This window comes from Martes martes (assembly GCF_963455335.1).
Source record: "Martes martes genome assembly, chromosome: 15".
NCBI classification, from domain to species: domain Eukaryota; kingdom Metazoa; phylum Chordata; class Mammalia; order Carnivora; family Mustelidae; genus Martes; species Martes martes.
In genome coordinates this window covers 40,396,434-40,420,712 of record NC_137903.1, presented here as the reverse complement: position 1 = coordinate 40,420,712, position 24,279 = coordinate 40,396,434, and the positions used below count along the sequence as shown (strand labels likewise).

General features: G+C 45.8%; 2 protein-coding genes across 2 annotated transcripts in view; one reads left to right on the top strand and one right to left on the bottom strand.

The window, feature by feature from the left end:
- The window catches only part of SLC9C2 (solute carrier family 9 member C2 (putative)), a gene marked incomplete at its 5' end in the record, with an annotated part of 102,969 nt that extends 93,395 nt beyond the window's left edge, over positions 1–9,574 (top strand). Inside the window, 4 exons of the mRNA XM_080823810.1 lie at positions 3,213–3,398; positions 4,489–4,570; positions 6,871–6,926; positions 8,433–9,574. Coding sequence (XP_080679936.1) covers positions 3,213–3,398; positions 4,489–4,570; positions 6,871–6,926; positions 8,433–8,474 — 366 coding nt within the window. The 3' untranslated portion in view covers positions 8,475–9,574. The remainder of the gene's footprint in view (positions 1–3,212; positions 3,399–4,488; positions 4,571–6,870; positions 6,927–8,432) is intronic.
- Positions 9,575–10,636: 1,062 nt separating this feature from the next.
- On the bottom strand, positions 10,637–23,978 carry PRDX6 (peroxiredoxin 6). The gene is made up of 5 exons (XM_080823811.1): positions 23,354–23,978; positions 18,724–18,880; positions 14,264–14,410; positions 13,194–13,340; positions 10,637–11,625 (listed from the first exon to the last, which is right to left on the bottom strand). The coding sequence occupies exons 1-5, from the start codon at positions 23,446–23,448 to the stop codon at positions 11,497–11,499; spliced, it is 675 nt and encodes a 224-aa protein (XP_080679937.1). The 5' UTR covers positions 23,449–23,978; the 3' UTR covers positions 10,637–11,496.
- Between the last annotated feature and the right edge of the window lie 301 nt (positions 23,979–24,279).

The following is a 24,279-nucleotide window of genomic DNA, read 5'->3' as shown; positions in this document are numbered from 1 at the left end:
CCAAAGATCTTAACAGACATCTCACCAAAGAAGACACATAGATGGCAAATAGGGGTACCTGGGTGGCTCGGTGGGTTAAGGCCTCTGCCTTCAGCTCAGGTCATGATCCCAGGATCTTGGGATTTAGCCCTACGTGGGGCTCTCTGCTCAGCAGGGAGCCTGCTTCCTCCCCTCTCTTTGCCTGCCGCTCTGCCTACTTGTGATCTCTGTCAAATAAATAAATAAAATCTTTAAAAAAAAAAAAAACAAAGGGGGCACCTGGGTGTCTCAGTGGGTTAAAGCCTCTGCCTTCGGCTCAGGTCATGATCTCAGGGTCCTGGGATCGAGCCCCGCATCGGGCTCTCTGCTCAGTGGGGAGCCTGCTTCCCTTCCTCTCTCTCTGCCTGCCTCTCTGCCTACTTGTGATTTCTGTCTGTCAAATAAATAAATAAAATCTTAAAAAAAAAATCCTTTTAAAAAAAAATAAAAATAAAAAAAATTTTAAAAAAAGGAGATACATAGATGGCAAATAAACATGTTCTACAGTCACATATCCTCAGAAAAATGTAACATGTGATCCCATTACGCACCTGTTAGAACAGCCAACATTTGGAACACTGACAACCCCAAATGCTGGTGAGGATGTGAAGCAGCCAGAATTCTCATTCGTTGCTAGTAGGAATGCAAAATGGTACAGCCACTTCAGAAAGTTTGGAGGTTTCTTAGAAAACTGAACATACTCTTACCATATATAATCCAGTAATCCGTATCGTTGAGATGTATCCGAAGAAGTTGAAAACTTGGGGCGCCCGGGTGGCTCAGTCGGTTAAGTGGTTAAGTGTCTGCCTTCCATTCAGGTCATGATCTCAGGGTCCTGGGATTGACCCCTGGTCGGGCTGTCTATGCAACAGGGAGTCTGCATGTCCCTCATCCCCTCCCCTCCCCTCCCCTGCTTGTGCTCTTTCCCTCTCTCAAATAAATAAATACAATTAAAAAAAAAAAAAGTTGAAAACTTATGTTCATGCCAAAATCTGGGCACAGATATTTTAGCGGTTTTATTCAGAATTGCCAAAATTTGGAAACTACCAACAAAGATGTCCTCTAGTAGACGAATGGATAAATAAACTGTGGCCCATCCAGACAATGGAATACGATTCAGGGCTAAAAAGAAATGAACTATCAAGCCATGAAAAGACATGAAAAAAAAACTTAACTGGATATTCTGAAATGAAAGAAGCCAATCTGAAAAGGCTCCATACTGTAGGATTTCAACAATAGGGCATCGAGAAAAGGCAAAACTATGGACACAATAAAAAGATTAGTGGTTGGGGCAAAAGGAATGAAGAGAGGGAGCACAGAGGACTTTCGGACGGTGAAACCGCTCTGCATCATGCTGTAACAATGGATACACGTCATTACACATCTACGCATAAAATTGACAACACCAAGAGTAAACCCTAAAGTAAACTATGGGCTTTGGGTGATTGTGATGCGTCACTATAGGCTCATCACCTGCAGTAAGTGGAGTGCCATGCTGATAATGGGAGAGGCTCTGCACGTGTGGGGGATGGAATCTACGGGAAACCTCTGTACCTTCCTCTCACTTTTGCTGTGAACCTAAAACCGCTCTAAAAACATTGTCTTAAAAAATGCATGTTGTACTAAGGAAGTTGTGTTTCTTTTACCACGTGGCGATAATTTTCAGAAAAATTTTAGCAGAGGGCGCCTGGGTGGCTCAGTGGGTTAAGCCTCTGCCTTCAGCTCAGGTCATGATCTCAGGGTCCTGGGATCAAGTCCCGCATCGGGCTCTCTCCTCGGCGGGGAGCCTGCTTCCTCCTCTCGCTCGCTCTCTGTGTGCCTCTCTGCCTACTTGGCATCTCTCTCTGTCAAATAAATAAATAAAATAAAAAAAAATTTTTAGCAGAACAGTAAAAGGATTTAGATTCTTCCCTTTGCTTCGCCTCTTTCTGAGAAGTAGGACACATTCAGTATGTCTAGTATGAGTGTAGTGAAAAACTCCAGGGGAGAGAATTAGGACCAACAGGCCAAAACTGTATGGAGTCAGATTTGACTCAGTAATAAGGTGAATGCCTTTTCATTTTTTAAAAAGATTTTATTTCTTCAAGAGAGAAGGAGAGAAAGTGCACATGCACACTGGTGGGGGGAGGGGCAGAGGGAGAGAGAAGCAGGCCAACCTACTGAGCAGGGAGCCTGACCCTGGGACTCAATCCCAGGACCCTGAGATCATGATCTGAGCTGAAGGCAGAGGCTTAACCCACTGAGCCAACCAGGTGCCCCACTTCCCCATTTTTAAAGAAGCTCTATGCCCAGTGTGGGAATTGAACTCATGATCCTGAGATCAAGAGTCCTGTGCTCTACCGACTGACCCAGCCAGGTGCCCCCAAATCTCCCCTATTTATTTATTTGAGAGAGAGAGAGCACACTAGACCACAAGCAGAGGAGGGACACAGAGGGGAAGCCAACTGCCCACTGAACGTGGAGCCCCACACGGGGCTCAATCTCCTGACCCAAAGATCATGACCTGAGCTGAAATCAAGAGTCAGACGCTTAACCGACTGAGCCACCCAGGCACCTCTTCCCCTTTTTATAAGGACTAAAGTCATATTAGAATATTTGCCTACCCTACTCTGGTATGACTTCATCTTAACTTAAACAATTTCGTCTGCAATGACCCTATTTCCAAATAAAGTCACATTCTGATGTACCCGGGCTCAGAACATCAACATATGAATTTTTGTGGGGGGGGGGGGTGGGACACAATTCAACCCATGCATAACCGCTTCCTTCCTGCTCTGAAGACTGTTATTCTGAGCTTTGAAGTATGACTCAGACTTGGTGTGTTGCTTTATTTCGTTTTGGCTTTTGCTATTGTTTGCTCACTTGCCCAGTGGGGTGTTTGCTTACTGCCAGGTAAAACCAAATCCACAGGCATGGCTGACCACCTGCTGACGCTGACTGAGAGCTCCAGCAAACCTGGAAATCAGGCTGCGCATCCATAACCAGGGCCGCTAGGAGAAGCAACAAAAAACCTCTTGAGTTCATAATCTTGTCTGAGATCGTTCTGAACTCTAAATATATTCTGTCTGTCTTTCCTAGGGTCTACATGCCTTTTGACACCCGCAAAGAACTCAGCTCAATCAGTGAATGTGCCTTCTTCTTGATTCCATGGGTCATTTGCACGATTTATAGAAAAAAATGTAATTTTATTGTAGGACTTGGACTTTCAGAAGTGTGTGGCATTCAATCTGGCATACGTGGAGACTTTATCCAGCTATAATGAAATGACTATTGATAACGTGACCATGAAATTCGTCATTATTGTGTATGGCAGTGTCATTGATACTAAGACAGAGGTACCATATCTTGCACCTTGCATTTTGCCTAAAACCTGTGAGCAGGTAAGGACAGTTATTTCTAAAGTGTCATTTGCTTTCCATGGTGCCCCATAAGTGACTTGAAAACTCAACTGACCACCTTAAAAAGAGATGTAACCAGGAAGGACCCCATAGTTCCCAGCACCATTAACAAAACAGTCAACACATGCCCAGGGCTTCTGTACCATTAAGCAGTGTGTGCCCGACACAGGAGTGAGACACAGGGGGCTCAGGGGCCAAGAATCCACCTGCCCTCTGCTTGCCAAGCCTTTTGTCTTGGAGTGGGGCCGTGCCTCCTGGGGAACAGGGGTGCATTTGTCCCTTTTGTGGCCTTCCTATCTTTGTATCTCTCAGTAATTCAGAGGATGATGGTAAATCTAAATGTTTTTCCAGTAGAAAATGAAAATCTCTTTAGCTTTGAAGCTAGGGGTCGGGGTGAGGCTGGAAACAGCACGAGCAATGCTCACAGTTTGGTTTAAGACACCAGGGCTTGGAGTCAGGCCTACTTGGGTTAAAAGCCTGACCCCTGTGCCCACTGGTGTGTGAGCAACGGCTAGCTGCCTTCTGACCCTCCGTTGCCCATTAGTGCGATGAGGCCAACAACAGCAGCCATCTGGTAAGGTTCTTGTGAGAATCTGGGGAGACGGTATGTGGTCTCTAGAGATGAGAGTTATAATTGTTACTTGTACCCTATGTGCCTTCCTGGAGGGCAGATGTTGGTGAGAGACACAGGGCAAAAGTTCTAAAAAAAGAAGACAGTCCTCCCTCCTGGGAAGGCTGGGCCCAGAGCCCTTGAACATCAGTGTAGAGGGGGAAGTAAGCTTGTGGATTTTGGGAATTCCCTGTTTTCCAAATTGGGAATGTCCGGTCTGGTTACGAGTAAGGTGGAGAAGGTTCCTTTCTGAAGTCTATACAGATGCAAAAGGTGATTTTCTGGTCCAAGACTTCTTGAAACAACATTCAAGGGAGTTGAAGTGAGAAAGACGAAGATTTTAGGCTGGAAGCCCAGTTCTGGGTTTCAGCTCATTTCTTACATTGTTTGAAAACATTAGGAATGAGGCAGCTTCACCATCAAAGGGTGCTCTTCTGACTGATTTCAAATTTTCCCTTTTAGGTTCAGGGAACTTCCGATTTAAGCAAGCTGCTGGTTGTGCAAGCATTCGAGCCTGCCAAAAATACCAACTCCAAAGTCATGGGTAAGGGGCAGCCCGTTAGTGATGGGAAAACCATGAAACATTCCCTTAATGCTAAGAAAATGACTTGAGGGTACTGTGTGGGTTTGTTGTCAGACCCCATGCTTGGGCCCATCCTGGCTGCCATACTGCTTCTGGGAGGCCATCTACCAGCGTCTTCCAGACCCTGAAATCCAGGTGGCTCCTTTCTCTCTCACATCCCTTCCTTCACACTTGTGCTGGTAGAGAGGAGCGTCTCTGTTGTACCCTGTCCTGGTCCTGGCAGGCTGGAGTCACAAAGTGCAGGGCAAGAGCAGGGAGGGCAGAGACCCTCTCACAGTGGGCCCTGGTGTGGAAAGCTGGTGTGATCCCAACAACCAAAGGGAATATGGAACCCCACCTGTGCTCTTTGAATATTGTCTTGCCCGAGGGACACTTTGATAGTTACTCAGTAATGACCGTCTCTAAATGTGTCTTAGTGCCCCACGTCACATCTCACCATGCTAAGCAGTGCACGGAGAGGATGAGGTAGGAAGGCCTTGCTCTAGAGAACACGCATTCCCTTCTTTCATTTCATGCTCAGTACCCCTGCTCTACCAAGCCGTGTTGTCATCTCCCCAAGTGCCCCAGCTGAAAACAGTCAGCCTTAGCATGCTTCTCCAATGGGCACCATCCTGGCATTTCCCATTCATGTGATCGGCCAGCTTAGATGTCATGCAATTCTCCGTGAATTGTTAATTCCAAGGGTGGGGGGGGCTGGGTTTACATGATTTCAAATTGTGTGCAGAAAGTGACATTTTATTAATATTTTATGTATCATTTCTCATTTGCACAATTCCTCTTTTTTTTTTAAAGACTTTATTTATTTATTTGACAGAGAGAGATCACAAGTAGGCAGAGAGGCAGGCAGAGAGAGAGACAGGGGGAAGCAGGCTCCCCCTGAGCAGAGAGCCTGATGTGGGGCTCAATCCCAGGACCCTGAGATCATGATCTGAGCAGAAGGCAGCGGTTTAACCCACTGAGCCACCCAGGCGCCCTCATTTGCACAATTCTTATAAAATGCAGCCGCACTGTGTGCTGGGCTCCATGCCCAGTGCTAGATGGGAAGCAGGCCAAACTATGTCTCTGCCCTTGTGAGCAGGAAAGACATTCAATAAGTAATTCCACTTCTCCCCGAGAAAAGCAAATTCAACCTCAGACGTTGCTGCAGCTTATTCTCTAGGCTCTGTTCTGGGGTCATGTGCAGCATCTGATTTGGGGGAGCTTCTCTTCAAGCCGGTGAACACTGAAAGAATCCTGACTCCAGCCCTCAGAGGCTTCACTCCGCCACTCCGCACCTTCCACAGCACCGGGGTCTATGGCAGGCCTTAGAGCTCAGGGCCTAGTGTCAACCCCATTGGGGCACCCTGCAGGCTGCTGAGTCAGAGATCTTAGCACTGCCAGGAAGCAGGACACAGGTCCCCACTGGTCCTGGGCCTGTAGGCCTCTCTCCTTCTTCAGGCTCTCTGCAATCTACCATTTTTAGATGGATGGTCCTGTATCACTCTATATTCCCCAGTGAATTTGGGGCAAAAGTCACACATGGTAGGCTCAAGGACTGGATTCAGCCAGTGCACTGGGTATGATCCACCTACATGCTTTGTCTGCAAATTTTAAATATTTTATTTATTTATTTGACACACACACACACACACACACACACACACACACACACACACACACAAGTGGGCAGAGAGGCAGGCAGAGAGAGAGGGGGAGGCAGGCCCCCAGCCGAGTAGAGAGCCTTGATGTGGGGCTCGATCCCAGGACCCTGAGATCATGACCTGAGCTGAAGGCAGAGGCTTAACCCACTGAGCCACCCAGGCGTCCCTGTGTGCAAATTTTAAAGTAAGTTGCAAAGTAGGAACATTTAAACATTTCACATGTAAGAAAAAAATCCGGATTTTGAGCTTTTCTTGAAAAACTCAAAGCGTGCCAACACTCGGTGCTTGTTCCTATATGTGCTAACATGTGGAGCTGAGCATAGGGGGAAAACATGCTGTGCAGTTGGCCACAGTCCACACCCTGCCCTCTTGTCTTAGCTACAGCCCGCTGCCTTATCCTTGTGATCTGCCTGTTCTCATTTGAGTTTGTCAGCCCTTGCATGGGGTTCTTGGGAGCCTAATAGCAAACCTCCCTGAGGAAAGACGCTAAAGAGCCCATATGAAAGGGGCTAAGGGAAAGAGGAGACCTACTGGGAGAAAGCAATTGATATTTCAGAATAGTCTTCTGCTACCTTTACTCTTAAACCCCTAACTTAGTTTTTCTGTCTGATGCATGTTCAGTCAACACTGGTCTTCGAATGACCCAGAGAGAATATAATTGGAAGAGAAAGAACGAGGTAATAAACTTGACACTTGGATTCAATTTTTCTTACTGTGAATAGTAACTAGCTGTAAGGAGCTGTGTAGCAAAATATGGGTGGTATGCGGGTGAGAATAGAGACCCTTAGTGGCAGGTCGTGGATTCGAAAAGATTGGGATAAAGCACATCTGAATTATTTAACAATTAAAATGATGGAATTTTTTGGAAAGATGTGATTTTTGCCCCAGGTCCCCCGTCCCAATTTCCCCCCTCTCGACCTCCTTCCCGCGATCATGGGAATCTATAGGGCACTTTTTTTTTTTTTTTTAGATTTTATTTATTTGAGACAGATAGTGACAGAGGTAGCGAGAGCGAGCACATGCAGGGAGGAGAGGGAGAAACAGGCAGGAAGACCAACTTGGGGCTCGACGGCAGGACCCTGGGGATCCTGACCTGGGCCAAAGGCCCACACTTAACCGACTGAGCCACCCAGGTGCCCCTACAGGCACATTAAGGATGGGGAGGGTCAGGCCACGAGCAAGATTAGACATTAGTGTCTGAATGGCTGTGCCTCCCTTTAGAGGTGGGGTCCCGGGGGCATTTGGAGCCACAGGCGGATTCCAGGAATCTTGCTAGAAGATCACTTTTACTTGATGCTCTTTTAAAGGGAGGTAACTCATTTAACCATTAGGTTATTTGAAGTATTTTATATTAAAACAAGCGTATTATGGAGTAGGGTGACAAATTTGCATGAATTTTTAAGATAAACCAGGAGACTTGAAACCATTTTGTTATGAGAGTCACGGAAGTTTTGCCCTGACATCTTTGCCTGCTTTCCTCAGCAACCGGGCCAATTTGGAAAAGCTTGAGAAGTGCTGGAAAGCTTGTGGAGTGGGAGAGGGGAGGGCTGGTCACATGGGGCCAGGACAGAGTGGAGGTAAGTCTGGGGAGTGGGGACCTGCTAGGCCAGTTACTAGAGGGGTTTCTGTGAGGGCCACTAACACAGCTCCTTTGGGCCCAAGCCTATAGCTGAGTGAAGACGGCGCTGATGGGTCATGAGGGCGCTAGGCAAATGCACAGGTGGGCGGGGGAGCTGTAAATGGTGCCAGGGATGGGCTTTGGGCCCTTCAGCACCCTCTCTTCCCCAGTTGTGAAGTCACCCCAAATATGCTTTCCAAGGGAAAATGGTGTGCCCTCTATGCGCAGTTTCAGAAGTCCCGTGACCTATCGCAGGCCCAACCAGTCACCCTAAGACCCTTTTAATAGAATTGTGGGCCTGCAGAGTCATCTGTGATAGGGTGATGTAGTGTTTGTTGGGGGAAGGAAAGTTGCATTGACCAAATGTATGATTGATGATAGTTCCAATAAAGTCACTTGGTTCTTTTTAGGCAACCTTCTTAGGGTCCACCTCTCCTTTCTTAAAAAGGACACTTTTTCACAAATGGGAACCTAATTGGGAGTCAAATAATTGACTTAACTGACTCCTCATTGTCTCTGTCTTTTCCGGGCCCCGTTATTTAACCAAAATTCTCATTTTCTTTAGGAAAGAGGTTTCCAGTTATCCTGGAATCGGTCACAAATTTAACGGGGAATTCAACTCACCTGACATTTTTCCCGAGGCGCACCTTTGTTGGACTACTCTTCCTGAGTTAACACAGTATCTCTTCACAAGAGGATGTCTGGTGGTCTAGAGATGCAGATGTCTCTCAAAACCCTTAATATAGATTTTTTAGAGGGAATGTTCCAGATGATAAAATAGAAACTTCTAAGTTTTTTGATGGCAGTTAATACTTAAAAACGTTTCTCCTGAAACGCTGTTAGTATTTTGCTTTTGAGTTTCTTGTGTCGTTGGAAAGTGGATCCCATTTTAGGAAGGAATACTAACGCTGCTAATGTGATATGCAGAGTTAGGGTGAAGACTGAGCTAACCTCCTGGTCCAAGTGCTGAAGGATTACCTGATAAGGTTAGCTAGAAGTTGCTGGAACAGTGAACTGCTCTATCTATTTCAGAACTGATGGACTGCTGTAAAAGCTCTAATTTGAAGCAGTTGCATCATACCTGAGATGTTCAAAAATTAGTCAGGATCATAATACAATTCATGGCCTACTAAACGAAACCAAAGAGCTGTAGTAATTTACGAGAGTAATAAAACTTCGGAGTATTGGTATTAGACTGAAGCATAGGGACCTATAATTTGATATGCTGTCAGTGCCTCCCTAACATTTTCCAGAGAAGTTATTCCCTCCCTCCCCGACTTAGTAAATGTTGAAAAACGGAACTATGTTCCACCATCTTAGTGAAAGCAAAGTTAAGGAGAAATTAACAATTTTACATTGCATAATACTGTTTGGTATCACTTTTCAATTTCTTTTTAAAAGTCAAATAAAGTTCAGTTTTATGGCCTGGTTGTTTATTATTTGGAATCTGTTATCCCTCTTCATTTTAACAAGATTTTGAAAGGATATTCGGTTCTCAACTTTAGGGAAAACCAGGATAGAGGTAAGAATAGAAGAAAAGGTGAGAGAAAAAGTCAGTCCTCTCAGAACCTCTGGGCACCTCGCATGCTAGGCCAGCATTTCAGTGCAGATGACCAGCGTCAGCAAATTCTGGATGTGGCTGCACATGCAGGAACCCGGCCACCATGACTGAACCACAAAGGCTTCATTTTCCTTTTTTTCATTATATAAACATGTTGACACACCATGCTACATTAGTTTCAGGTGTACGACCTACTGATTCAGCTTCTCTAAATGTTATGCTGTGTTCACCCCAAGTGTAGCCACCATCTGTCATCCCATAATGCTATTATAGTAGCACTGACAATATTCCCCTATGCTGTACCCTTCGTGCACATGACTTATTCTATTATGGTAACAACATGTCTGGAAATGGGGGCAGGGGAGGGCGCGCGGGAGCGCTGCTTGAGGAGGTTACCATGAAGTTAGGCTGCAGCCTCTTCCCTCGAGGTTGGGCCTGGGACTTTGAGCCTCAGGTTGGCAAAATGACAGCCTACGTTTTCAGTAGGGCAAGGAGTTCTTCTCTGTATGAGGTTTTTGCCTTATTGTCAGGAATGGACCTCATCCTGGGCCAGCACTGTTAGGTGCCCACACCTATCAGCGTAAGATGAATTTTAACTGGCAAAACATACTATTACTTGAAGAGGCGAAAGCAGGAAAACCAGTCTTCTGGTCTTTCAGACGGCATTCTTCAGGATATTGGGTAACTTGGGAATTTTCACTCCATTCTTAACCTTCCTGGTATCACTAGAATTTTACATGTGGAGAATTCATGGAAACTAAAGACTGAATGACCCATCTAACACCTGGCTCCAGGCATCACCTTTTATATTATCAAACTCAATAAAAATATAAAGGGCTACAGGCAAGCCCACGACCCATTAGCACAGTCTGTCAAAGTCTGAGAGACCACGAGCTCAGGGTAGTTAGTATCCTTTCCAGAAAAGCGCAGACGAACTATTGTCAAGATTAAGCCTAGTAATCCAATTAAGAGCTCTTCACAGCGGGAGTCACAAACTCAAGGACCCAAGGGAAGCAACAGGAAGGAGCAAAGTGGGCCAAGAGCTGTGAAATCCCTTGTCCGTCCGTTGCTCCCGGACTTTCATTGTATGAAATTTTATGGATCTGCCTTTGGAGAAAAGTACCAATGCCAATTCAGGCAAGCAGACCTCTGCCCTACAGGACAGAGTCTAAACTAGTGCTTCAAGACGTAACGACAGAATTCTCTGCTCCAGTTTTAATAAAGAATTTATTTGCTGATCCCCAAAAGGCAAGAGTCAGAAAACAGCCCACCCGCCTCACTGCAAGAAGTGTTCTAGAATAAAACATTTGCCATCATCTTCTCCTCTCTTCCCGAGGTGTGCCCTTGCTGGCGTCCATCAGCAAAGCGCAGACTGACAGACGGAAATACTTTGTATGAAAGGCACAGGGCACCAGGTACACCTCCCCCACAGGCAAGCCACCTTTCTCTTTTTTGATAGAAATTTACCGAAACATTTTCTTTATAGCAGAATACTTAAAAGATCCTTTCCCTCTTTATCCCACTTGTTATCTCCTGAAAAATTAAGAGAATTGAAAGGTTCTCTGCCCCTGCTGTGATCCAAACACTGAACAGTGAAGATACATCTGGGTACGCTCAGTTCTGGGGTTGTACGCACGCTTATCACAGAGGACTCTGAACCTCAACTTCTGGATTTGATCAGAACAGCTGAAAAACAGAGAGTCATTCTATGATGGAGCAAAGCAGGCTTCTCCAACACTACCTCACTGATCCCAAATCCCGTAGAGATCCAAGATCCGAGCCTCTCCTATAGACCGTATTTCAAAGAGAGTCAGCGCAGGAGTGCGCTAAGGTACACGAACGGAGTTGAATGCTGGTGAAGGCACAGAGTAAAGGATCCCGAGAAATTTTTAGTGCCATTTTCATTTAATAAGCCAGTAGTAGAGCAACCTAAAGACCTTGGCTGTGATCACACCAGGATGTTTTTATGAAGAGTTGCAGGAGAACACGATTGGCAGCCGGCATCGTCTGGCTCACTGAGCTAAGCCAACAGCTCCAGCACCAGCTCCCCGGAGACTATGGCTGGAGACTAAGGCTGGGGCGTGTAGCGGAGATACTTCTTGCCCGAGGGGAGCTCTTTGGTGAAGACTCCTTTAGGGAAGATTTTTTTGGCTTCATCTTCAGGGATGGTTGGAAGAACCATCACGCTGTCTCCGTCCTATTCAAAGACATTGAGAAATGGTGAAATCCGATCTTAGAGGGAAGCTTAAAGGCAAGAGTTGACTTTAGAAAAGTAGCTACAGGTGCTCGTGAGAAGAACTCAGTATTGGTTACTCTCTCCCCCCTGAGGAATTTTGTTTGCACAGGGTGACATTTCTGTGAGGGAACTATTTCCCTATGTGAACAAGTAGTAGTCTTATTTTTTTTTCAAGATTTTATTTATTTATTTGACAGAGATCACAAGTAGGCAGAGAAGCAGGCAGAGAGAGAGAGAGGAGGAAGCAGGCTCCCTGCTGAGCAGAGAGCCCGATGCGGGGGCTCGATCCCAGGACCCTGGGATCATGACCTGAGCCAAAGGCAGAGGCTTTAACCCACTGAGCCACCCAGGGGCCCCAGTAGTAGTCTTATTTTAAACCCAGTGATGGCTTGGCATCACACTTTAAAATGTTAATTCTAAGTCCTTATTGCGGCCCCGTGTCAATGATCCCTGCCTCCACTCTCATCCCCGGCTCTTCACCCCACTTCCTGCTCCTTCTCTCCCAGGCACCCTGGCTTTTCTTCTGTTTCTCAAACCCACCAAGCTTACTTTCCAGCTGTTCCTGCTGCCAGCAGGGCTCTTCTCTCATAAGTATGTGTGACTTGGTCCCTTGCTTTGTGTCCTTCCCAAAGGTCCCTTCAGAGAAAGGCCTTTCTTGACAGCCAGTTATAAAACCAACCTTCCCACCCCTGCATTCCCATTCTCGCCACCTCTGCTTGATTACTCTGCCACACTCATTGTCACCTAACACACAGGGGACTTGCTTACTGTTTGTCTCCACCCACTGGAGTGTGAGATCTAGGAGGGGAGGGACTTCTATTTACATGTCGATTTATACTGTTTGCTGCTGTATCCCAGTGCCCACCGCCCCGGCTCAGTAAACACATGTTCGGTGGATGGATATACAGAGTTTAAGTGATTTGCCTGTCAGGAAAAACAAAACACAACCTGGTATTCAGGTTAGCGTATTTTTAAAAAAATGTAGCTACATGAAATTACCCTTGGGATATCCCTGTCCTACCTTTTGCAGAAATCCTAGACATTAAAAATTTATGAACAAGATTCCAAGAATTCTACATGAGTTTAAAAGACTGAATGAAGCTTAAGAGAAATGAAATGCTCCTTGACATTAATACACCACAGCATTTTAGAGCCATGTCTGAAGTGGCCAATCTAAGTCTAGCTATAAATATTTTGCCATCATTTTGCTAATTTGGGGAAGGGTTAAAGGTTTTTTTTTTTTTTAAATTCTCTTATTTTAAAAGGCATCATTCTGACCAATTAACTTGATCAAATGATCTAGAAGTTAGGAAGTCAACTTAGGGAGTGTGCACTTTATATCAACGGTGTGAAAGATTTTGGCAATGGCCTCACAGCAAATCGGAAACTCAGCCCTGACAAGTCCAGCCAGTGTGTGTGCATGTCAGAAAAAGATCCCCAAGTAACAATGACCCTGAAGACAGCCACTGAGAGATCAGCCCCTAGGACCATACAGACAGCATGAGCACCTGCCCTTTTACCATCTTTACCTTCCAGTCAACCGGGGTGGCAACCCTCTTTTCCGCCGTTAGCTGGAGAGAGGTAATTACTCTGAGAATCTCATCAAAGTTCCTGCCGGTTGTGGCTGGGTAGAGGATGGACAGCTTCAGTTTCTTGTCAGGACCAAAAATAAACACCTGCAAAGCACACAAATGCATAAATAGAGGAATTCTTTAAGTGTTTTTTGATATTACAGCCTCTCTGAAAGTTCATCAGTCATTAGAAATGTTCAAGGGTGTTTAAAAAATATATTAAACAACCCTCTACCCACCCCCTCCCGGAACATCTAGAAGGATACAGCAAATTGTTAATCTAGGTGGCTGGAGTTTAGATAACTTTATTCTCCGTGGTTTTTTTTTTTTTTTTTTTTTAAGATTTATTTTTTATTCTTTATTTTTAAGTAATCTCTGCACCCAACACGGGGCTCGAACTCACAACCCCAAGATCAAGAGTCACATGCTCTACCGACTGAGCCAGCGAGGTGGCCCCCTCCAAGTTATTTTTCTAAACTTAGAAGGGAATTCTATTGGCTCTGGCTGTCTCAGTAAGAACACCTGATACTCAAATTGAATCCAGAAAGGCCCTGGGAAGGTACTATGTTAACTGAGGATGATTATCTTAAAATATACTAATGGGAGTTGATCCTCGTCCTTAAATAGTTGTACAGTTTTGCAGATGAGGGACTAAGTTTGTTCTCTAGTGGGTAAGGACAGAACACACAGAAATTCCAAGCCAGAACTGCCTTATGGGAAAGGGGATAGGCCACCACTTTGGAGAGGGCTGTCAGGAGAGCTGGAGAAGAGATTCCCCACTTCTAGATGACATCTTAGGATAACTACTTATTTTACGCAGATTTTAAAAGCTGTCAAATTCAGCAACTTTAAAATTTAGCTGAAAATTTTACTTTGCATTAGCAGTAGAGATGCTCAGTGAGATCGCCGCTAATACCGTTATTTTGCCATCAGAGATATTCCCCTATTTCCTGGAGTTGGTGCAAGGCCTCAATCAGACGAAGAGCCTGGCCAGTCGTGAGGACTCTGTAATGGATTTCTACACTCACCACACGTGCTGTCACAGGCATGCCCTTTTCGTCCTTCTCCGCGGGGTCCAGCATGCCTAACAGGATGGCAAGGTCCCGATTCTTATCATCAATGATGGGGAAAGGTAATGTTTCTGTGGGCTCCTGACCATTGTAAGCATTGATATCCTGAAATGCAGGTGAGAGAGGAAAAAGAAATCTAAACCAAGCACATCTTCTGAATTCAATCAGTTAACAGCTATTATCTTGCAAGATAGGGAAGAAGACCACAATCCTAATTTACTCTAAGCAATTTGAGTAAGAAAATGAATGAATGAACACCCCTTATCCCAATCAGTCACTGATAGAAAGAACAGTGTGGTACAGTACTTAGGTTATAACTGTAGACCCTTTTCATGGCCAGTCCTCTTAAAAATTGGCATGCTTTTACTGCTTGAAGCAGCAAGAAAGAAAGGAGCAGAGTTGCATACTGTGGAGTTAGATCCCAATCCAAAGCACCACCAGATTCCCAACAAGTAAACACCATCCGAAATAAGGGGTTCATTAAGTCCATCAGTTCTAGAAATAATGGCACATGCAGAGATAATTCTATAGATCTGGTCCCTGCCCGCTAAGTACCCCGACCCAGACACAACACTACTAGAAGGCAGATTATTAAGAAATGGGAAAAAAAAATCACAAAGCAAACCCAAGAACAGAGCTGAATATATATACTTTAAGGATAAGTAACGGATAAAATTTTTATGGGTGAAAAAGGCAGAGACATCCACACAGAAACAAGGTATTTCAGGTCTGAACTGAAAGACAATAATGTATGCTCCTCCCTACGCTGTTCTCTTCCCTTAGTTAACTGCACTCATTCACTTCTACTTTTCTGGTCCCTAGAAGCCTTTGGGGGAAAAAAAATCGAGCTTCGTTATTTGATCAAGCGTCCGTATGGCACTCAAAGTGGGGCGAGCAGTGTGGACGAGTAAGACACAGTTCCTGCCTTCAAAAAAACGTCTCTCTGGTTCAAGTGATTCCTCTACGAAGTCACAGCAAATGCAGGGCTGTGACAGGTACATGGCAGATTGTGAATGCTGAGTATACTAAGGTCCCCATTTACAGGTCTGCTGAGCTAGCTGAGACTTCAGGAAAGACTCTGACCCTGGGCCTTGGAAAATGGATGAGCTCTTCACAGCTTATGAGGAATAGTATTTAATGAAACAGGTGGGCAAGTCTGAGCATAAAGAATTGAGAAGAGAGCGAGTCACTTAGCTGGGCAGGGTTTTAGGAAGTAGCAGAAAAGAGGATTTAAACTTAGAATGAGGTTTGTGTATTATTTGCGGCCTTGAAAGTGAAGTGGATAGAAGTCATGGTAGTCACAGACTCTTTAATTTCTCCACGGAGACACGACAGGATAAGAGTTGTATGGATGAACTCTGAAAGGGGTAGCAACACATTTTGACATGTTCCTTAGTTTTATTATCTTATTTATTTTATTATCTTAGCTTCCCCTCTCTTGTCACTGGCTCCCTACCAAGTCATCACACCTAAAAAATGATCCATATTGATTCATGCAAGAGGCACCATGAAGTTTCCTATTTAATTAGCTGAACGTCAAGGTCTGGTCACTATTTCTGACAGTTGGGACGTGTCTCCTACTGAATGCAATCCCAACTGGGAAAATTCTAAGGCAGAAGCTCACCAGCCACAATGCTTTAAGAGATGTTATACAAGAGGTGATAAGCTCTTCCTTCAGTGATTTCTCGATTTAACGATCGCTATACCATCAACTGTCAACACTGCTGCTTGCCCAATCGGTATTCCGTGACATCCATGAGCACCAATGAACCACATACTTTGCTTCTGTTCTATCCTAAATCGGGCTAATGCCTGCCCTCTAGCACCTCGCGTCACAACAGCATCGGTGTGAGGTTCCAACAGGCCACTGCCATCATTTTACAGCAGGACAATCCTGAGTGAGTCCCTCCAGCTCTGTGGGAGGAAAAGGTATTCTCATTGGCAAACACGAGGGCACGAACCACATACCTCCCTTAAAGGGCTGCTCCTGGAAACATATGAGAAACGGCCCGTGAGATCGCTGTAGAAAGGCAGCCGCTATTCACAGCCATAAGTAAGGAATGAGAAAGAATTCCACCCCAAGAAAGAGCAATGTGCTTCTCGTTTCTCCTGCATATGGTTCTTCTCATCTCAGACACCGAAAATCAATGAGCATGAAATGGTCAAGGGATACAGCCCCAGGTGGCCAACTCCCAAGTCGGTACATCTTTTATTCAGTTGTACAGTGAAGTGCTTGGCACAGTGCGTGGTACATGGTCCATCCCTCTGAGCTGACCTATCAGCATTATTCAGTGGCACATCACAGCGAAGCCATCAGAATGTTCTTCAGTTAAGCCTAGATCACCACATTTATTGGCCAAGTACATCCTTTGTTGCAAGCAGGCAATTCCTTCAGTTCCTGCATTCTCTATGTACGGACCAACCACGGAGGACGTACCGGGCATCAAGCATGGTTCAGCAGTACACAGAACAGGAGCCTGCCTGGCCGAGCCTCTACTCCGCTGGATGCAGACAAATAAACAAACGAAACCAGCGATGTGCAGAGCATTTTCTTTTAGATGGTGACAAGTGCTAAGGAGAAAATCAATCAGAGGGGGCTAGGGAGTGTGGAGCAGTTATAATCTTAGATAATGAGGCCATGGGAGGCTTTAATGAGTCAAGACCAGAAGGACGTGAGGGCAAGCCACAACCTGGGTAGAGAGTCTTCAAAATAGGATTAAGGATAATTTTAAGGCAGAGGAGATGAATTTACTGATGACTCGGACACGGGTATGGAAAAACCAGAGGCATGAAGGATGATGCCTGGCTTTTTGGCCTGAGCAACTATGAAAATACAGTGTCCATTTTCTAAGATGAGTAAGACCTTGGATTAAGAAAAGGAACCCCATGTTAGCCATACTAGGTGTGAGATGACAGGACATCCCGGGGAGAGGCTGAGTTGGCACGGGTTGTATCGGTCTGGAAGCCAGCGGAGTCTAACTAGAGATGGAAATTTGGGAATCACAGCATTCAGAGGTAAGTGGATGACCTCACCAACAGGAAAGGTGTAGATAAAAAGAGAAGGTGTCCAAGAAATGTGTCTAAGGAAACTTCAGCATAAATTAGGAGCTGAGAGATGGAGCTCAGTCTGAGAATAAGCAGAACAGCTACGGATGTGATGTCTGGAAGCCAGAGAGGAAAATGTTTCAGAATATAGTGATCACTGGGTTAAAGGCTGCTAGCAGGCCAAGAAAGAGCAGGGCTAAGAACCAAGCATTTCATTTAGCAAAGGCAGAGGTCACAGTGTGGTCTAAGTCAGACTTCCGGATTATCAGTGAATCTGAGGGGCACCTGGGCGGATCAGTCAGTTAAGCATCTGCTTACAGCTCAGGTCATAATCTCAGGATTCTGGATCCAGCCCCACATGGGGCTCTCTGCTCGGCTGGGGGTCTGCTTCTTCCTCTCACTCTCCATGTTCTCGGTGCCCACCACCCCCCCCCCCCGCAATAGATAAAATCTTAAAAAAAAAAAAAAATCAGTGAATCTAAGGTCACTTGTACCTTTACCTCAAAAAACCAAGATACTCTAAAAATTAACATCTCAGGAAACAACAGATGTTTGTGAGGATGCGGAGAAGGGGGAACCCTCCTACACTGTTGATGGGAATGTAAACTGGTGCAGCCATTCTGGGAAACAGTATGCAGATTCCTCAAAAAGTTAAAAACAGGAGTACCTTGTGACCCAGCAATTGCACTACTGGGTATTTACCCAAAGGATATAAAAATAATGATTCAAAGGGGCACGTGAACCCCAGTGTTTATAGCAACAACGTCTACAACAAGGAAAATATGGAAAGAGCCTAGATGTCCACTGACGGATGACAGATGTAGTACATGCGCACGTACAAACACACACACACACACACACACACACACACACACACACGACTATTACTCAGCCATCAAAAAGAATGAAATCTTACCATTTGCAACAATGTGGATGGAACTAGAAGATATTATGCTAAGTCAAACACGTCAGTCAGAGAAAGACAAATACCATATGACTTCACTCATAAGTGGAATTTAATAAACAAAACAGGAACATAGGGGAAAAGAAGGAAAACTAAAGTAAGATAAAAACAGAGAAGGAGGCAAACCGTTAAGAGTCTCTTAACTATAGGGAACAAACTGGAGGTTGCTGGAAGGGAGGGGGGTGGGGGGATGGGTAACTCAGGTGACGAGCATTAAGGAGAGCATGTTGTAATAGGCACTGGGTGTTCTATGCAACTGATGAATCACTGAACTCTACCTCTGAAACTAATATACTATATGTTAACTAAAGTGAATTTAAATTAAAAATTAAAAAAAAAAAACCAAGCTATTCTATATAATTTTTAACTTGATCTGTAATTTCAAAGCACATGCCAATTGGTACTATACCTTGCTCCAGGCAAGATGGTCTTCAACACTGTCTACTGAAAGGGCTATCATCTTAACGTTCTTCTTGGCAAATTCTGGTGCCAGCTTTGCAGCTCTGCCAAGCTCCGTGGTACACACGGGGGTAAAATCCCGAGGGTGGGAGAAGAGAATGCCCCATCTGAAAGAAAGGAAAAAGAAGTCACAACTTACTGGAGAAGATTACAAATCCTAGGTCAAAAATGACTTTCTTTCTTTTTTTTTTTTTTTTAAAGATTTTATTTATTTGACAGACACAAGTAGGCAGAGAGGCAGGCAGAGAGAGAGGAGGAAGCAGGCTCACTGCTGAGCAGAGAGCCTGATCCGGGGCTCAATCCCAGGCACCCCAAAAATGACTTTCTTTTTTTAAAGGAATGCGCTTATGAGGACAATTACTTTTAGATTTTTGTTGAGGAATGCTTTGATTTTCTTACTTCCAGAATAGCCCATGTTCAAAGCCCAATTCAACCAAAGATATGAAATTCCACATGATATAAGTCTTAAAAGACTCTAATTTAAGGGTGTCGCCTCCTTTAATAAACTACAGGGCCACCCTGACTCTTTTTCAGCTCGTAAAATCTGTGCTACTCATACCAACAAACTTACTGAAGTAACTCCCCACCACCCCGCCCACTTACTCACTTCTATTTTTTTCCTGGGCACAGAGACCCTGACATTCAGCTTCAACAATGGACGTCCCAATGTGCCCCAATCCCAACAAATCCCTGATTGCAATAATAAGCAGGTTATGTAATCTGAAATAAATAGGCTTCTATTCCCTATTTATATGTAAAATTAAAGTTGACACTTGGCTTCTTTGTAGTGATTGGATATAAAAACTTTTGTTAAGTGGACTTTACTGACCCAGCCTGCCAAACAGGACACCCAATCGCTGCACCCTGACAAAACAGTTCTGCCTGTCTCTGCAGTTTCTTCTTCTTGTTTTAGACCAAGTGGGCAGAACGCTAAGAGCCTACAACAGATTTTCACTACCACAGATTCTTAGGTAAATCCTACTATCTAAATAATCATCATTAGCTAAGGTAAAACTCTGTATGGATTTTAAGCACATTTCAAGCTAACAGTCACCAAGAACTTTTGGACTACACTTTCCCTCTCCTCTGCAACCGAAACTACTCCTCTGACTGAAAAGGAAAATTTAACACCCGGTTTCCCACAATCCTTGCTGACGTTAAACCAGGATCCTAAACTATTAGATTACTAAACGTAGCCTAGATGTCAAGCTGACCTCTCAAAAGTTCGCCAAGTTTCCTGAAGCGCAGAGAACAAAAGCAGAGACAAGGGTACCTCCTCCTTCCCACCTACATCTGCCACTTGGATTCCCAAGGCTTCAGGAGAGGAAAAGCCTTCCCACAAAAAGGATAGACGGCCCTATGGCAAGACTGGGAAGAGAGAGGTAGTATTTTTAAGATTCTGGAGGATTGCGGTAGGTTTACTTTTCTATAAAGGGCAGTAAGAGGGACATACATCTTTTGAAAATAATCTAGGCATGGGTAAAATCTAGGTCTTAGATTCTGCTGAAAAGGATCGGCTTAAGTGTCAGATGATACTCAAGAGAAAGTCTCCAGGAGTTGAGAAAAAAAATAAACAGGTGGGGCGCCTGGGTGGCTCAGTGCTGGGTGTCTGCCTTCGGTTCCGGTCATGATCCCAGGGTCCTGGGATCGAGTCCCATATCCGGTTCCCTGCTTGGAGGGGGGCCTGTTTCTCCCTCTCCCACTCCCCTCGCTTGTGCTCCCTCTCTCCCTGTGTCTGTCTCTGTCAAATAAATACATAAGATCTTTAAAAAAAAAGTTAAAGAAAAATAAACAGGTCATTTCTTCCTGTGTTGTTAATGGTTGATGAAATTTTAAGTGTTAGACATACAACTTTCCGTTGTGTGTCGAGAAGGTTTTTGCTGAATCATGCTAAGGAACTGAGTATTTAACCCACTTCACATCCTGCCCCCCTCAGAAGTCACACTCCAGTCTGCCAAATAGGATAACTCTCGAGACTGTCTTATTACAGCCTGCCTTCCCTCCAAGTCTCCTTACTGTGCTCTTAAGAGTAAGAGTAGTTCAATTACATTATCCCATTTCCTTCCTCATTTTCAAAAGACAAAAGGTTTCATCCTTTAAAGGGAAGGGTCCCCACTCACCTCCGGAAAACACCAGGAGAACATGCTTTGTTTGGTAAAAATGTACTGTAAAGCAGCTGCTTCTACTACATACATACAAAAATAGTGGTAAAATTCACCAAATGCAGCACCCAACCCCCTTAGTTGTTTCCAATTGTCAGAGGTAGGGCTCTAATGTTTGGAATTATTTTTTTCCTCCAAAAAACCCCACCTGGATCAAAAAGTACCATCTGAACTGAGATCACGCACAGAATGGAGTTGAGAAAAACTGTATTAGGCAAAATCCTTCTGTTGTAATTATATAAAGAGCTCAAACTTCTTTTTGGGGTAGGGGAGGGATCATGCCTGATCCGAGGCAGCCCTTGTAATATTACTTGTTTATAGATGCAGGTGTTTTTCTCATCTTCCTCCTGGTGGCTCCCTGAGAAGGTACCACTTTCAATGAATCAAGATAGATCCAGGGGCCAATAAACAACAACAAGAAGAAACCCAAAAAGTAGGGTTAGTTTAAAAAGTTGCAACATTTATAATTATTGGCACAGTATGTTATTATTTATCTTTAATCTATACAATCTAAGAGTTCCGGTAAGATTTTGCTGTACGGGGGTGAAGGTTATATAGATGGGAATAGGAAGAAACATATATCCTGAAAATCGCATGGACTTTTGGGAGAACACTAATACCTAGATTACGAGATTGGACACAATCTATGTATCTGAGGTCTCCTCCAACATTTAAGGTCTGAATGTTCCACTTCTCAACTTTTTTTCTAGCCTAGTCCTCTCTTTCACAAAGCTTAGCTTTTCCTGTAATCAGAGGCTGGACAATGGATTTAAGGGATTTTTAAGGCGATGTGTAGGCCTAAAATATAAGAATCTCTCCCAGATTCTCTGCATAGCCCCACCGCGTTACTAATTAATCTCATAAACTTCCCTCTGTCTATACACACATATACTTGGACGCTGTGAATAAAAAGTATACAAACCATGGAGGAATTGTTAAGCCGTACAACCTCACAGTGCAAAACCCACACACACACACAAAAAGCCAGGAACAGACTCATAAATACAAAGAACCAGTGGCTGCCAGAGGGGGTGGGGGGATGGGTGAAATAGATGAAGAGAATTAAGAGGTACAAACTTGCAGTTATAGAACATCTAAGTCATGGATGAGGAAAGTACAGCTTGGGGAACAGAGTCAATAACATCGTAATGCATGGTGACAGACGGTCACTACACTCACTGTGACGAACACAGAGTAATATGCCAAATTGTCTAATTATTTTGTTATACACCTGAAACTAATGAAATACTGTGTGCCAATTATCCTTCAATAATTTAAAAAAAAAAAAAAGGAAAACCAGTGTGGTGGGGCTGCTGGAACTCCAGAACCATAGTATAATGACACATCTCTGGGATGTTTTCAGGTTAAAACTAATCAACCTGAAAGCTTGCTGATTCAGGAACTATAAAATGTAAAACCTGGGAACACCGATTTACTCCTAGTCGTAATGGTACTGCCAGGCCTGATTTGGCTATCACCAGCGAGGCCACGTGCGGGAAGCAAGGCAGCAGGGGACAGGAAGCGGTGAGGGGCACACACTGGGAAACAAAAGGGTCTCCAAAGCCGGGAGGTACACGTGTGTTGAGGCCCCAAGAGCCTGCGGCGGCGGGAAGGCAAAAACGGGCCACTGCAACGCAGCAACCTCAGAAAGCCCTCCCCCGCACAGTGTTGCAAGTTCTGGAATGAAGGACACACCTACAGACAGAGTGTTCTTGGTTCCTCCCAGAGCTGTTATCAAATCATAGTCCAGCCACTGCAGGAGGCTCTGGACAACAAGTCTTTTAGCCAGTTATTTGGCAGCTGGTGGTTTTAAGTTTACGTTTTGTGTCGAAAAGCCTGCAAATGCCCCTGCAGCAAGCGGGACTTCAGATAACGCGCTGGGCCGTTCCGAACCTTCAGCCAGCAGGAGTGTCCTCAGAGCATGGCCTTTAACACCCACCTTCCCCTGGAGCAAATTCCAGAACGGAAGGAGGGAGGGAGGTGCGACCCTGGGCACGAATCCCGGGACGTGACCGCTGATGCCGCCCGGCCCTTGCCCCCGCCGGGCCTCGGCCTGACCGCGCTCCTTGGCACCGCTTACTAAACCGAGTGCGACAGGCAACCAGGCCTGCACCCGCCTCGGGTTCCCGGACCTGCGGGAACCCAATTTCGTCCCCCTCCCCCTTTCCCGCCGCGGAGCTCGCTCAGCCACGAGGGGGCCGCAAGCGGGAGCGGATCCGGTGGCCGGCCCCCAGCAGCGCTCGGCCGACGCGGGGCAGGGGCCACTCGGCCAGAGGCACGTGCAGGAACCGGTGCGGGGAGGAGGCGGGCGGCGAGCTGGAGACTGAGCGGGAAGGAGGACCGAAGGGAGAAGAAATAGGGAAGGCGCCTCCGCGGTCGGGCGTAACCGGACGGCGGGGCTACGAGGTGGCCACTTACGAGTCTCCCAGATAGTCGTGGAAACGGATGCGGCCGATGGTAGTATTGGCCTCGAAGTTGGGGGCCTCGTCCCCGAGAAGGAGACCTCCGGGCATGGCGGCAGCGGTGACGCGGGAAGACGCGGACGAGCAGCAGCGACAACCACCCGCTTGCCGGCTCTGGCGGTGTAGCTGTCTGCCGCAGAGTAAGCTCGGCCGCGAGGGGCGGGACGAGGGCGGAGTCAGAGGCGGAGTCTAGGTGGGCGGGGCCGTGGCGGAGCTAGGGGCGGGACGGGACCTGGCCGCGGGCTGGGGGTAACGAGCTGAGGTCCGTGCGGTTGCCAGGGAGAGTCCCGACTGCCCGAGCGAGGGGCGGGGCAGGGGTGGGTGAGCTCTGGGCACTGGTCGCTGCGTCTGAACCTTCCGGGAGTCTGCTGACCCCGGCGCGTGTCTCCACTCACGTGACGTGGGATTCGGTGACCTCGCCCCCTGGAGGCTCGGGGGTGAGCAAGGTTTGATCCTGCAGTGCGTCTGGGGTCTGAAGGTGAAAGGAAGCAGCGGAACGCGGTAGAAGGGGAACCCCAAGGCGGAGAATCGAGGTGGGGGATGACGAATCCGCGGAGATCCTCCTGTACACACGCTTGGTCGTCTGACCGCTCCACTTACCCCTTTTTAAGTGTGAGCTTCTGGAATCCTGACCACCCCAGCCAACCTAGCCATCATGAACTCTTTATCAGAGGATGTGGCAATAGCCACACTTGGCAGTGGACCTTATGTCAGAGGAAGTGGCTTTCATATTGCAGCAAAAATTCCAGCACCTATGTCATCAGTCGCTGCTTGAGGGAAAGTGACTAAACTTTTATGTCGCTCCCCTCTCCCAGTATTGTGAACCATAAAATATTCAACGCAATTATCCCGAAATCTAGATATACATTTTTTTAAAGATTT

Excerpts from the sequence above, each read along its gene's own strand:
- PRDX6 (XM_080823811.1), bottom strand. The coding sequence starts at position 23,448 with ATGCCCGGAGGTCTCCTTCTCGGGGACGAGGCCCCCAACTTCGAGGCC. Across the intron at positions 18,881-23,353 it reads CACGACTATCTGGGAGACTC|ATGGGGCATTCTCTTCTCCC; the intron begins GTAAGTGGCCAC and ends CCTTTCTTTCAG. Across the intron at positions 14,411-18,723 it reads ACCATCTTGCCTGGAGCAAG|GATATCAATGCTTACAATGG; the intron begins GTATAGTACCAA and ends CCTGCATTTCAG.